This window comes from Ictalurus furcatus, chromosome 14, assembly GCF_023375685.1.
Source record: "Ictalurus furcatus strain D&B chromosome 14, Billie_1.0, whole genome shotgun sequence".
Taxonomy (NCBI): Eukaryota; Metazoa; Chordata; class Actinopteri; order Siluriformes; family Ictaluridae; genus Ictalurus; species Ictalurus furcatus.
Genome location: NC_071268.1, coordinates 30510994 through 30527271, shown reverse-complemented (window position 1 = coordinate 30527271; position 16278 = coordinate 30510994). Strand labels below are relative to the sequence as shown.

At 43.8% G+C, this 16278-nt stretch overlaps 1 gene segment (V, D, J or C); it reads right to left on the bottom strand.

The window, feature by feature from the left end:
- Positions 1-15060: 15060 nt before the first annotated feature.
- Positions 15061-15525, bottom strand: LOC128617790 (Ig kappa chain C region, B allele-like). The segment is given in 2 exon segments: positions 15061-15380; positions 15522-15525. Coding segments are annotated over 2 exon segments (324 nt in total).
- Between the last annotated feature and the right edge of the window lie 753 nt (positions 15526-16278).

Sequence of the window (16278 nt, the reverse complement as noted above, 5' to 3'; positions counted from 1 at the left end):
ATAATGGTTTTAGGTAAGGGGCCGAGGAAGAGGTTCTCTTGTGAACAAATGCGGCTCCCTGCAGCTAGACTGAAGGTCTTCAGACAGACTCTTTCGATCGGGTACTCGGCTGTGGCACTGAGAAGAGCTTGCCCGTGACCGATTTTTACAGACGGTGAGACGGTTCCTTTCTTCACAAAAAGAGAAGCGTTGAGTATTTTCAGAAGGAAATCTTCCTTCATCAAGCAGAATTCAGCTTTGCTGCAAACCATTTTAATCCTCAAATCGATTCCGTTCAGTAAAAGTTTATCCTGAAAAAATATATCCGAGTGAATGTGTCCAATCAGGTCAAAGGTGTTGCTTTCAGCACTGAAACTGGCCCTTTTTTTGAGACCTTCGTTTCGACCGTCTGGGTCTGTGGCATCCATATGCCCAGCTGTGTCTTTGTAGAATAGCCCGGTGCAAAATTGTGTTTCCAAGATATCTTTTCCATAGTTGAGAAGACTTTCAAAGGTAGCACGGTATGGGTATGTACTGCTAGATTGAGAAATAAGACGATCCCCGAGCATGACATCCACTTGTGAAAAAAGTGAGGCTACGGGGTAGTTAACGACCCCAACCTTTGCATCGTTAGCTATATTGGAACCGTCGGGATTCACGATTTTACAGGACAGATGTAAAAAAGTGTTGTTCACGTCGAGGTAATCCTCCCCGTTTCCAGCCACGTAGAACTCCAGGGGCCCGTTGTCCGTAAGAGCGGAAATTGGAGGTATTTCGACATAAGTGTACTTCTCGATACTCGTTTGAGTATAAGGTAATGTGAAAATATCCAATTCTGTCTTGGTACACTCTGAGGATAGACTGTGTAAGAAAGCCATGATGTTAGAAAATGTTCAGCTGCTTTCTCTTGTGAGAGATGGTAGGATGTCTGTTGCCTCTCTGCTCGGTCTTTTTCACACTGGTCTTGAGTTTAGTAGCCTTACGTCTTTTATTCAGAATCACGTGTCGACGTCCTGGGAGCCTTTTAGATTTTTTACGCGCAATCAATGCAAGGCCTGATCCGTCTTGATTCTGAGTTTGTGTCTTGCTCATAATGTTGCTCACTACGTCGCTTACGAAACCTTTAGCCGCTGTTTTTAAATGAGGTTTTGCAATAGCAAACCCCCTTTTGAGGAACGGAAAAGCCATTCTAAAAAGACCCTTGATCAGACCTCCTAGCCCCGACCCATACATGGTGGGGGCGCCTTGAAACCCCGGAAGGCCATTTCCAGCCTGACGGACATGATAATCCACGTAGGTCTGCAGGTGAACGTAGCCCCTATCCATCATTTTACATACGGAACGAATGTTTAGCGGGTCTAAAGTGTAGTTTAGCTATAAATTTTCCGTAACTAAAAGGTATAGGCTTGTTCTGATCCGATTTGACTTCGATTACTATATCGGTGATGTGGTTCTTGGTGAGAGGTACGTAATGCAGCTTATCATAAGTAATTGTGACGACTTTGTTGTTTTCTCCCGTTATATGTACACATCTCAGTAACGGGGCAACACTGTCACCAACTCGCTGATACTCGATAACGTCTGTATATACATACATCGTGTAAAAGCCTGCGTGAATATCAGCGGGGTTAGGCGCGTCTGGTTCTCGGGCCGTTATCGGAACACCGGGGTTCATACCGAGCATATATGCTAATTTTCCATTAGCTTTGAACACAAAATGTTTTTGGGATGCAATGTGTATTTTATTTTTCATAGGGTTATAGGTTATCTCCATTCCAAGTTCCAATTTCTTCATGTTTTTGTTGATTTCACTAACCAGTTCCTCGATACTTTTGTAATATCCTTGAGTGATATTAAAGGTACTGTTTTGTGTTTTCCTTCCATCCCTCTGGATAATATGAAAAGGACAGTCTTCCTCTGTTAACGAGTACCAACTCTGGATATATTGAACCTCCGCGAGCGAGACTTCCCATATCCCGCTCAAATCGATTGGTTTGGCGAATTTAGTAGTGTAGTGCGTAGTGTAATAATAATAATAATCTTATTATTAGGGTAAATATCCAGCGACGCGTTGCTTGGAAGTGTCACAAAGAAGCCGCACTTTTTCTTCATTATGGTGAGAATTCTTCTGTCATCAGCTGTGGAGGTCTTCCTTGGCCTACCATTCACTTTATGGTTACGAAGCTCACCAGTTCTCTCTTTCTACTTAATAATAATCCGAACAGTTGATTTGGTAAGCCTAAGCTTTGGCCGATGTGTCTGACTGCTTTTTTCTCGATTCTCAGCCTTATAATAGTTTTCTTGACTTTCACTGGTACAAATCTGGTCCTCATGTTGACAAACAGCAGAAGCAGATGCCAAGGGTGACCAAAAGCCTTGAATCAAGACCAGATGCTGAAAGCTGAGAGTAGTGTGTATACCTACATTACTGAAACAATTAAACACACCTGAGTTGTCACGACCCCCAGGGCTATTCCACCTTGGGCCACCCTGACTGTCCTTGTAGAACTTCTTCCTCTGTTTACTCATGTGGTTTTTATTTCCCTGGTTGGTTAGTGCTTTATTTAAGTCCCCTGTGGTTCTTCCTTAGTTCCTGGAGTACTCACTCATGTCAGGTTATGTTTGAGTTTCTGGTTTTCTTGTGTTGGTTCTGCTTGTGTTATTTGCACCATGTTTTTGATTATTTAGCATTTTTCTTAGTGTTTACTTTCTAGTTCATTAAGTTCTGATAATCCTGGTTTCTAATGTGTCTTCTCCCCGTGTTTGTCCCTTAAGTCCTTTTCATTGATCCTGTTCCCTGTGTTGTCTTCATTGAAGACGTTCTGCATCCGCCTCTCTGAGTTCTCCCCTGTTACATGAGTAATCACAAACACCTGTGCTGCCCAATCACTGTGGTGCCTTGGATCACCAATCATGGTGCCTTGAAATGGGGGGTTAAGTATTAAAAGTGCTGTAATTCCTACATGGTAAAACTAAAATGTATAAAAATATCCTTTATTAAAATCTGAGAATTTTAATAATGCAGTTTAACCACATGTGAAGTGTTTGAGTACAAATTTAAAACTATGTACAGAGACAAATAAAAATAAATTATGCCTTTGTCCCAAACATTATGGAGATACTGTATGTGAAATAAATGAAATAAAAGGCAGTGTGTAAAAAGATTTGTCTGCACCCTGCACACAGACGCTGGGAAACTTTTAATTAATTTATACTTTATAGTTAAAGTAGATTAGGGCTTTCTAGCTCACTCTTCCTTTCTGTTGTGTCCTTCTCATACATGCATCGCTTACACACATCTCATCAAATATGACCCTTTCTGCTTGTTTCTCAGCAACTCAGCAGTCTCTGCCCTCTTTGATAGTAAAAGATGGCCCCCAAAAGGAAGGGAGTGAGGTAGGATATTTACACTGTGTTAAAGGTCCAGCTATGCTGCAGGCTACAAATCTACAGTATCCAGGGGAGATTATCCACAGACGCAAGAGTGATACTTGGGTATAAACCTTTTTTTGGTGTGTGGCAGCACGATGGTGCAGTATGTAGTGTTGCTGCCTCACAGCTAAGAGTGTAAACCCCAAAAACACAAAGCCATTTCTCCAGTGGTTAGCAAAGCCAAAACATCAAACTAAACCCAACACTAACTCCACAAACAAAACTGCCTTCCCTAAACATAAAAAAAAAAAAACATCCTACAAAATGGTTCCCAAACTCCCTTCCTATTTATATTGATCAATACTCCAACCAAATTCAAGGACAGTTTGTTGATTTTTTTTAACCATTACTAAGGAAGCAATTTTTCTAAAATTTTTAATGAATACCAAAACAAAACACAAAACAAGAATTATGAACATGCAGCAAAACACTAAGGCAAGAATCAAACATTAACAAAGACCATGGACACAAAAACAGAACCAATAGCAACAAAAGATAAACGCAACACCAGGAATGCAATGCAAACTGTGGATATGTACACATAGGTGCTCGTTAACTGAATGAGAATCAGGTGCTGATGGTCATGTGATGCTATGTGGTGCAGTGGCTGCTGGGAACTGTAGTCTGGGGTCCCTTCCGGGATATCCATGACAAACCCCCCTTAGCCCGTGGCTCTCGACCCACGTACCAAGTCTGCGATGGGGCACCGGATACCCAGACCAGAGGTCCCCAAGTGTTCCAAAGTTCCCTTGAATGTAATCTCTCACAAAACCGCAAAGAGAACACTTAACGTGTTCACTGGGGAACGGATGTGGGAAGGTCTCTTCCATACCACAAAGATATGACACAATATCCCCACCCTGGTTGGGCATGGAGCAATAGCCACCCCGAAGCCAGCGAGGAGAACAAAGCCCAAGGCAGACCCCAAGGGGGAGTGATGTTAACCACGGAGCTAGAGGTAGAAGCAACGCTCTCTGCGAGGCCAGAGAGGGGAGCGAAGTTCTCCGCGAGGCCAGAGAGAGGAGCGAGGTTCTCCGTGAGGCCAGTGGGAGGAGCGAGGTTCTCCGTGAGGCCAGAGAGAGGAGCGAGGTTCTCCGCGAGGCCAGAGGGAGGAGCGAGGTTCTCCGTGAGGCCAGAGGGAGGAGCGAGGTTCTCCGCGAGGCCAGAGGGAGGAGCGAGGTTCTCCGTGAAGTATGAGGGGTGAGCAACGTCCTCCGTGGAGCAGGAAGGGGGAGTGACATATGGTGCAAAGCAAAGAAATTGAGCGACGTCTTCAGCAGAGCATGGGGACAGTGCAACGTCCTCAGCGGAGCATGGGGGGAGCGATGTCCTCAGCGGCGCATGGGGGCTGAGCGACGTCCTCAATCGAGCAGAGAGGCTGAGCGATGTCCTCAGTGTAGTAGGAGGGCAGAGCAATGTCCGAAGTGGAGCCTGGCGAGGTGACGTCCGAGGTGGAGTAGGCAAGAAAAGCCATACCGGGAGGAAAAGCAGTGTCTTCAGCTGAACCGGGAAACTGAACAGTGTCCTCAGCTGAACAACGTTCTCAGTCGACACGGCGGGCTGGACAAGATCCACAGTGGGGGAGGGAGGGTGGGAGATGGTTCCAGCCTGGTTGGAAGGCTCCTCCTTGGCATACCCCATGATGGAGTACATCATGTCGAGCCCCTCCCAGTTGGCTTGAACGAGGGAGAATCCTCCCCCCTCAGCTTTTGTCTTTCATACAGGTCCTCTTGAACTTTAAAAAAAAAACTGTCTCATCCATGTTAAGGTCTTGCATTCCGTCAAGGTTTGGAGGCAGAGATGGATGCAAGAGCAGATTTTCAGTTTTAATGAATACCAAAACAAGAACTATGAACAGACAACAAAACACTAGAGAAAGAATCAAACATTAACAAAGACTATGAACACAAAGACTGAACCAACAGTAATGAAAGACCAACACAAGACTAGGAGTGCAGCACAAACTGTGGCTGTATACACATAGGTGCTCTTAAGTGATGAAGTTGCTGTGTGGTGCAGTGGCTGCTGGGAACTGTAGTCCAGAGTCCCTTCTGGGATATCTGTGACACTAATCTAATAATAAAATACATACCCATGGCAAAAATAAAAGCTGCATGCCGCAATTCGAGGAAAACTGGAAACCATTTCCAACTTAAAATAAATACAGATTGATGCCACGTACATCCCTTAAATGTATGTATGTGTTAATGTATGTATGTGTATATGTGTATGTATATATGAAGCAGGACAGGTAACATGTACACCATTATCAAGCTAAAGTGAAGAATAGTCATCCTGTGTCCTGTAAACAATACCCTCCGTCCTCAGAAAAGGAGGAAGGGATACGCCCAATTATTCTAGCAATATTACAGCAAGCTGTGATTGTGCCAACAGTTCTGCTATATAATACACCCAGTAACCGATGTTTAAGGCTGGAAGAGGATGGCATTTTACACAAAATTTGCAAAATCAATGAACTAGTCATCCCAGTAACTGCATTACTGCCTGATGTCCCCACTGTAACCTTTTCCATTCCACATGATAATTATTATTTTTCTGTCGTTGACCTGTGTTCGGCTCTTTTTCCACCGTGCCTGCATGTGAGAGCTCAAGGCCATTACTCGCCTGAACATTCCAAGATCAGTAATATGCCTGGGTGCATCTGCCTCAGGGGCTGCGGACTCCCTTGTGGTCTACTCCTCTGTGGTCAGAGACTCCCTCGAATGCTCCCAAGGCCAACAGGACATGATTGGGGTCATCCTCCGCCCCATAACACACAACAAATGTTAAGCTTCCTGGATGTTATCAACTATGGTCTTCAGTGGATCACTGATTGCTCTTTCATGACAAAATCCTGAGAGTCGGGTGTTCTAAGGAAAAACCTGACATTGAATGGACTTATGCTCTGCACCTGTACTATGGCTGGCAAACTGCAAAAAAGACTTTCTCTTATATGTGACTGAGAGAGGGGGCGCCACTGCAGGGGTCCCGGCTCAGGAGTATGGGGGCGCTTGCAGGTCTTAAGCTTATTTATCGAAAACATTGGTTTTGGTGGCACAGGATTGCCAGCACGTTTGCATGCGAAGGCTGGAGCTGCTCTCTTAGTGCAGATCACTGGGAAAATGGCTCTCTCATACATTGATCTTACATTCATCACACCAGGTCACTTCTATTTTGAATTATATCCAAATGCAACACATGACAGCTCAACAAAGAACAGGATATGAGGTTATTGTATGTGCCGCCCAAAATTTAACTATTAAACCTATTAGTGTGTCTAATACACCAACTGTAGTGTTGTATTGCCTAATTAATTGTGTTGAGCCAGTCACTGAGAACACTCATGATTGCCTGGCCGAAATTCATATTTCCTCGAGCCTAAGATTGAACTTTTTAGACGTTCCATCTGTAAGATTTTGTCTCTGAAATTTCACAAACATAATGAGCACCTTGCTCTGCCCAGTTGGCTGAATTACATGCTATCACTAAAGAGTGTGAACAGGTTAAGGGTAGCATTGCTTATATATATATATATATATATATATATATATATATATATATACATATATATATATATACACTGACTCTGCATATGCCCATGGATTTGGCCTCTGTTTGGAGCTGTTTGAAAGCAATGAGTTTTTAGAGAAAGCGTTGGAACACCACTTTAACATACCAAACAAATAGTTTAATTGATTTCTGATTGTACCTACAGCACTTCTTACTGTATGAATTTCAGATCCGCATGGTTTTAACCAGTGCACGAGGAGAATTGTGGGAAAGATAAAACAGCGAGAGTATTGGTCTATGTACTTTCAGGCAATGGTGGATATTTTTTTTTGGCTGAGTGTAAAATTTGTGCTCAAAACAATGTCAGAAAGGGAAAATCAGCACCAATAAGGCACATATCAATGCCAGGAGGGCCGTTTAAGCACTTGGTGATAGACAGGTTTAGCAGATGGAGGGAGGCAAGGCCATCAGCAGACCAAACTGCAGGAACAGTGCTTAAATGTTTGACCAGAGAGGCAATTCCTAGATATGGCATACCGTCTCAGATTAGCTCTGACAATGGCTCAGCGTTTGTTTAAAAAACAGTGTTACAGTAACTGTGAATACTGTAATATTTTGATGTGTTTATCACCTTCAGTCACAGGAAATAGTGGAAAAGGTAAGTGGTACCTTTAAGGCTAAGCTTAACAAAATTTGTGCCGACACTAAACTCGTTTGGGTAGATGCTCTACCTCTTGCACGAATGACCTATCGCATGCAGACTAACAGAAATATGCATCTAACACCGCATGAAATGCTTACGGGTCGACCCATGTCTGTGCCATACCTGAGAGGTCCTTATGATGCTGGAGTAATTACAGATGGAACTAAGAGCATGTAAGTGATAACTAACTGCTATGTATGAAGCTATCTATTCACAGGAACAGAGCTGGGGACCGAGAGAGGAGACAGAAGTTCCTTGTCCAGTGACTCCTGGAGAACAGGTGTACAGTGAGGGAAAGAAGTATTTGATCCCCTGCTGATTTTGTACGTTTGCCCACTGACAAAGAAATGATCAGTCTATAATTTTAATGGTAGGTTTATTTGAACAGTGAGAGACAGAATAACAAGAAGAAAATCCAGAAAAACGCATGTCAAAAATGTTATAAATTGATTTGCATTTTAATGAGGGAAATAAGTACTTGACCCCCTCTCAATCAGAAAGATTTCTGGCTCCCAGGTGTCTTTTATACAGGTAACGAGCTGAGATTAGGAGCACACTCTTAAAGGGGGTGCTCCTAATCTCAGCTTGTTACCTGTATAAAAGACACCTGTCCACAGAACCAATCAATCAATCAGATTCCAAACTCTCCACCATAGCCAAGACCAAAGAGCTGTCCAAGGATGTCAGGGACAAGATTGTAGACCTACACAAGTCTGGAATGGGCTACAAGACCATTGCCAAGCAGCTTGGTGAGAAGGTGACAACAGTTGGTGCAATTATTCGCAAATGGAAGAAACACAAAACAACTGTCAATCTCCCTCGGCCTGGGGCTCCATGCAAGATCTCACCTCGTGGAGTTGCAATGATCATGAGAACAGTGAGGAATCAGCCCAGAACTACACGGGAGGATCTTGTCAATGATCTCAAGGCAGCTGGGACCATAGTCGCCAAGAAAACAATTGGTAACACAACTACACCGTGAAGGTCTGAAATCCTGCAGTGCCCGCAAGGTCCCCCTGCTCAAGAAAACACATATACATGCTCGTCTGAAGTTTGCCAGTGAACATCTGAATGATTCAGAGGACAACTGGGTGAAAGTGTTGTGGTCAGATGAGACCAAAATGGAGCTCTTTGGCATCAACTCAACTTGCCGTGTTTGGAGGAGGAGGAATGCTGCCTATGACCCCAAGAACATCATCCCCACCGTCAAACATGGAGGTGGAAACATTATGCTTTGGGGGTGTTTTTCTGCTAAGGGGACAGGACAACTTCACCGCATCAAAGGGACGATGGACGGGGCCATGTACCGTCAAATCTTGGGTGAGAACCTCCTTCCCTCAGCCAGGGCATTGAAAATGGGTCGTGGATGGGTATTCCAGCATGACAATGACCCAAAACACACGGCCAAGGCAACAAAGGAGTGGCTCAAGAAGAAGCACATTAAGGTCCTGGAGTGGCCTAGCCAGTCTCCAGACCTTAATCCCATAGAAAATCTGTGGAGGGAGCTGAAGGTTCGAGTTGCCAAACGTCAGCCTCGAAACCTTAATGACTTGGAGAAGATCTGCAAAGAGGTGTGGGACAAAATCCCTCCTGAGATGTGTGCAAACCTGGTGGCCAACTACAAGAAACGTCTGACCTCTGTGATTGCCAACAAGGGTTTTGCCACCAAGTACTAAGTCATGTTTTGCAGAGGGGTCAAATATATATTTCCCTCATTAAAATGCAAATCAATTTATAACATTTTTGACATGCTTTGTTCTGGATTTTTGTTGTTGTTGTTGTTGTTGTTATTCTGTCTCTCACTGTTCAAATAAATCTACCATTAAAATTATAGACTGATCATTTCTTTGTCAGTGGGCAAACGTCCAAAATCAGCAGGGGATCAAATACTTTTTTCCCGCACTGTACCTAGGTGTGTTCGAGCCCAGAAGGGAATGGCCATACAAAGTGAGCAGCTAGATTAAGACCTAGGAGAAAAGAGGATCAGATGATCGGAGGGGACGATCCAGTGGCTGACATCTCAGAAGAAAGAACAAGTCAAGACGTGAGAGAGGGTCTGAAATGAAGGTAAGGGAGAACCAATGGCAGTCTCAGGAGATAGCAAAGAAGAAGGTCAGTCAGAGGTCGTACCAACAGAGCAGGAGGAAAGAAGGGCTCCTGTTGCTGAGAGCAATTCTGATGAGCCTAATACACCTGCTGAAGGAGAAAGAGGCCCAAGCAGACGTCCCTTCCTGGACAACCACAAGTGCTGAACCAAATGAATGCTCATGCTTACGAACACTATGCTTGATTTTTATGGATAGGGAAGGGAGACAGAATCTTTTACTCCTTTCTAGCCAATGGGAGAGGAGATGTTTGTTTCTGGTCTCCAGAGCAAGTGGTTTTGGTCATTGGTAGATGGCTGATGTGATCATTCATTGATCACTAGTTAGTTTTAAAGAAGGGACTGGATTGTGAGATTACTCTCTTGAGGTAGGTGGGACTTAGTAAATCCCAGAGGAGGGAAATATATAGTATAGATAAAGTGCAATCAACGTGCGTAACTACAAAGTTTACTAATGTTTGGTTATGTTAATAGGGTATAATCTGGTGTGTATAGCCAACAGTTAGAATTATTTGTGGGAAGCATTATCTAAATTCATAGTAGACTTGTTGATCGAGTTATAAACTAAGTGTACTGAGTTAGATGAATTCTGTGTCTAATTCCTTAGGCCTAATTGTTTTCTGTGTCAGTCCGTACCTCTGCACAGCAGGCATAATCTAAAACTATAAAACACTTTCTAACAAGTGACATTCTAAGTGTGTGCATTTAGAACCTTGTGTTTGTCTAAATCAGCTTCACTCTATGGCAATAAACACACAGATACATGCCAGAACTGGGTTTTCAAACAAAGCTCTCTAAGCTTGCAAATCAGTGTCAAAAGAAAAGATAAGACTTCCAGGAGGAAGAGTACCAAGATGAGACTATAGGGTGAATTATGGGACAAAGTAAAAAACCCTGTCTGGTAAAACTTTTAAAGAAAATACAACTGACAGCACATGCGCCGCATGTATAAGGTATCATATGGATATGAATAATTAGTTAAGGCAATGGAGACTGGTTTGTTTCTAGAAAGAAAAGGTGAATGCCCCGCCCAGGGATAATTTTACCGCTTCAGAGAGGTATATAAAGACATGTGTGTGTGTGTACAATTCAGACCTTCTGCAGACCGTCTCACTTTATTGTTTCAGTAAAGTTTATTTACATTTTGACATCTACAAACCCTCTGTCTCTGAAGTTTTTTGACTTAGGCTGAAAAGATTGTTTTCCACAACATTAACACCTACAATCATAATGATTTTTTTCTTTCTTTCATTTTTTTACTTTCTGTATTGTTCTTGTTCTGTCACATCTTCCTGTCTTTTCTCTAATGTCAATTGTCGATTTCTCTACTGATTTTTATCTCCCTCACTGTAACATGTGCACTTATTATTTGTCGCATGTAAATGTTCTTTTACTTCTTGGGGGCACTGCTGAGCTTCCAATGGAGTAGGAACTTGCGCTTTTCAGTCATACATTTGATTTTGACTTACTCTACTCCGTTTTTTGTTTGCACGTTTAACTTTGAACTATGTTAAAATGTCTGAAATAAACATGAAAACTCGTAGTACTATTCAGACAGAACTGAGGCCTAGTGTACGCGCCACGTCCACAGCCTCGAGTGAATCACCTCCTTCCCCTGAATCCGCCTTGCCGCGCATTGACCCCGACATCACCGCTCTCAGGCTCGAGTTGCTGACTTCGCTGAGGAAAGACATTTCCGATATTTTTAAAAAGAAATTCCAGGAGACTCTCTGGGATGCTCTGTCAACTATCAAGCTCAACCTGGAAGCCATGTTTATGTCTTTTACTCACTGTATGTAATTATATTATAATCATTAATATCCTCTCCGGGAACCGTCACCTTATCGATGTGGAGAGGTTTGTGTGTCCCTATGAACCTGAGGGCTGTGTTGTCTGGAGCCTTTGTGCTCCTGGCAGGGTCTCTCAAGGCAAAGTGGTCTCAGGGGAGGGGCCAGACTAAGAATGGTTTAAAGAAACCTCCATGAATGGGATATACCTGTCCCAGCATGTACAGCATGTACAGTCTGTTTTAGCTGGAGGCGCGGATGAGGTCACTATTGACCCAACGATCTCTCAGGTGGTACAGAGACGTGTCCGTGGTACGCGTAGAACAGGATGAGGTACAAAGGAAATCCTGGTCAACCACTGCGCCCGGAGCCATCTTCAGTCGTCTTGACTCTGTCTTGCCACTGGATTATGGTGGTCACCGGGAAGCGAGAGTGAGGCTGATGCTGAGCAAGTCTTCCTCACTTTAATCCAATTCAAGCGCAAGTCGAGTTCCATTTTTGTGTCGTAACGATAAAGTCCTGCGGCGATTGCCGAGCGGCAAAGCGGTAGGTGTGGACACACTGGCAACCGTAGTCGCGGACCTCCACGCAGGTGGCTCGGGACATTGGTCGCTCTTCGCTGGACCCGGAGCAGCAGCAGAGTTTGGTAGCATCCTGAGCGTCTGAGCAGCCCTCTTTTGGATCGCACTGCTCACCTCCATGCCTGAGGAAGGGGCTAGAAAAGGTGCCCCAAACATTGTCTGCTTCACCACCCTTCAGCTCACCGCGGTTGTTGGGGATGTAGTCCTGCGGTCTAAAAACAATACAAAAGCATATATACAAAAAAGCAGTTCCGATCATGATTGGGGCTTGGAATATCCATTCTCTGTTAGATGACACAAGAAGCAGCAGACCCGCCAGGAGAACTGTGTTGGTGGCTAAAGAACTTGAACAGTACAAAGTGGACATCGCAGCGCTCAGTGAAACTCGACTTCCGGAAGAAGGACTAATCGAGGAAGTTGGTGCCGGCTACACTTTCTTCTGGAGTGGGTGTCCAAAGGAGGTGCGATGAGAAGCGGTAGGCGGCTTCGCCATCCGGAACGAAATTGCCAAGAAACTCAGCAACCTTCCTAACGGCGTCAATGACCGTCTGATGACTCTTCGGCTTCCTCTTTCAGGAAAGTCTTATGCGACACTGATTAGTGCTTACGTGCCGACGATGTCAAACCCGGAAGAAGCAAAGGACAAGTTCTACGAAGACCTAAATACTATCCTCTTGAATGTGCCAAAGACGGATAAATTGATCATTCTTGAAGATTTCAACGCGCGTGTTGGGTCGGACAGCCAGATGTGGAATGGAGTCATAGGGAAGCATGGCATTGGCAACTGCAATAGGCCTCCTTCTTCTTAGAACCCGCAGCAAACACCGGCTCATTATCACAAACACGTTGTTTCGACTACGTAATCGAAACAAAACCACTTGGATGCATCCGAGGTCCCACCATTGGCACCTCCTGGATTACATTATCATCAGACGCTGCGACAGACGGGATGTTGTGGGATGTTGACATGTTGTGGGATGAATACAGGGACGAGGACCCTGGCATTGAACTTCGATACCGTACTGACGGTAAACTGTTCAATCTGCGAAGGCTTCAAGCAGTGACCAAGGTTTCCTTTCAGCATGTGCGCGACCTGCTGTTTGCCACCATTGCGGTGGACATGCAAAGAAGCCTGGACTTGTTCTCCGCCGCCTGCAACAACTTCGGACTAACCATCAGCACCGACAAAACAATTGTGATGCATCAACCTGCCCCAGGTGTGCCCTACGAAAAACCTTTGCTGCGGGTCAACAACCGACTTCTGTCTGCCGTTGACAAGTTCACCTATCTCGGAAGCACAGTTTCTCGGCATGTGCTAATTGATGATGAAGTGATCTTCCGGATTTCAAAAGCCAGCTGCGCTTTCGAACATCTAAGATCATCAGTTTGAAATCGACCTGGAGTTAACCTCTCTGTGAAACTCTGTATGTACAAGGCCATTGTCCTATCCTCCATGCTCTATGGCTCTGAAACGTGGACCGTCTACCAACGGCACGCCAAGAAATTGAATCACTTCCACCTCAGTTGCCTTCGACGTATACTCGCCATCAAATGGCAGGACAGAATCCCAGACACTGAAGTTCTGGAGCAAACAAAACTACCCAGCATCTTCGCAACGCTGAAACAAATTCAACTGCGCTGGGCCGGTCATGTTAGCAGAATGTCGGATACGCGCCTTCCTAAACGTATCCTATACGGCGAACTTGTAGCTGGATTATGATCTCGCGGTGGACAGAAGAAACGCTTCAAGGACACTCTGAAAATGAACATGAAGGATCTCAACATCGATCATAACAGCTGGGAAATTATTGCACAAGGTCAGAACACCTGGCATAGAGAAGTGAAACAAGGAACCGCAGCCTATGAAGAAAAAAGAATCGATGAAGCAAGAAGGAAGCGCCAAGCCAGAAAACAAACCGGAAGCCAAAGGCCCATACCCCAACACAGGAATCAACCAGTCTGCCCACATTGTGGTCACACATTTCTTGCCCGCACCGGGCTTGTTGGACATTTGCGCGTACATAGAAATGCCGCACCACTTCAAACTTCTCCGTAATGGAGGCATAAAAATGGAAAGTTTCGGTCCTCGTCGAAATCGACGGACGAACTCATGAATCCTTAATATGTTAATGAAGTCATGTGAATTGCATTGATGTGTTTAGAAAGAGTGAAAGTGTTCAGTGTTTTGTGGATCTTTATAATAATCAATGTGAATGTGAACATACATGAGAAATGACAAATTAGGTATAATCAGTTTAATATAATTTAATATAATTTAAATCTGGATCTGATTAAATCAATAGTTAACCTTATGTCTGGCTAAATTTTTAAATACTACACTTAAGTTACATGTGAGGAAGAAAATTATAATTCTTAGTCAGAAAAACACAGACGATCATTTTCAGTTTAAATTCAGTGTCCAGTTCTGACACCAAGTAGGAACAGATGAAGGAGATGACGACTCTTCCGTACTGTTAATATAAAATAAGTGTGCAGTGTCAGTTACCTCAACCATAAATCCTGCACTAAAGAAAGACATGAAAGCAGCTTCCTGCTCCACACCCAGCTAAACACACAGAGACAGTTTTAACCAGTAAAACTGAGAGATCAGTGAAGTGAGAGAGAGATTTACATGAAGACGGCTGAGTGATCCTCTTTCTCGCAGAATAGAGCAGCACTTTCACCAGATGTTCAACTTCCTTCAGCCAAACTCACTGAAGCACAACACACAGCACTGAATCTACAGCTAAACACACTCTCTCATCACACTGATAATGACTATTCACTCTAATAAAAGAACACACAATGTCCAAAATGAAGCTTTATTTCAGCAGAGCAAAACTACAGGAAGAGCAACAGGACAGTGAAGAGAGTAAAGACAGAAATGTCAGCATTGTGTAGAATTGAAACTCTATTGTAGATGGATGTGTAAGCAGCTCAGTGTTCAATTCTATCTTGGAGCTGTTAGACTTCACACTGGCTCTTTCTGAACGTGACCGGATGATCGACGTTGTCATGGGAGACCTTACAGACAAACTCCTCCCCCTTTTCCCAGAGCGCTTTGCTGAGGGTCAGGGTGCTGCTGCGTGTGTACCCGTCCTTCTTCTGTTCTTCTGCGCTGGTCAGAACCCCGTCCTTCACCTCTGAGCCGTCCACTGTCCAGCTCACCAGCGCCCCCTGTGGAGAGTAGGCAGACAGCAGGCAGAGCAGCGAGGCCGATCCCTCACACAGCTGCAGAGAGGAGGGAGGGAGCAGAGACACGGAGGGCTTCACCGTGGGACCGGCTGGAGACCACAAACACACAATAAACACACATTTACACACGCTGACACAACATTTACTCATCACTGCTGATTCACATTACTGCAGTTCAGTAGAAACATCTGGAAACTTCGATGACCTTCAGCAGCATCTATAAACTCTACCCATAGACATAAAAACAGAACCTAACTCTAAATGAACAGAGACACATGGGGGGCTTCAATTCGGGAGCAGTTTCAGAATCAGAATCGGCTTTATTGCCGAGCGTGCTCACACATACAAGGAATTTGTCTGGAGAAACATCAGTCCATTTGGTTTAAAGTCCACTAACAAACAAAGAGAACATGTGGAAGCCATCAGCTTTAACTCCACACCATAATCCATCTTCTTTCTGATGTAGTGTTCACCCAGTTCTATTCAGTACTGTAACTGCATCCAGTAGTCACACTGTATTCCAACACTGAAACACTCAGTGAGTGTATTCTGTAAATGTTCTGAACTCCAATAGAGACAAAACCGGAAACTCTGCAGCAGCACAAACGTGTTCCAGCAGCAGGAGAACATTTACTAGTTACTCTTTACATCGTGGACCGAGCAGAACTTTGATCAGATTTATTCTGGTGTTGATACTCAATGAAAATGAATCACTAGACGCTGAACTCAAGGTGAATTTAAACAGCACAAACATCTGGATTTATTCTCTCACTTTTAACGATGAAATATAATCATTACAATCAACACAAACAAATAAATGTATTTAAGATACTGATTTTTTACACACTAACCTTCATAACAAACATTTAAAATGATTCATTTTCAACTTTTCTAAAGTTTGTTCAATAATCAAATTAATAATAAAAATAAATCCATTAATTTATTCCATTTTAAATAAAGAAGAGAGACTTACTTTTCACGATGAGT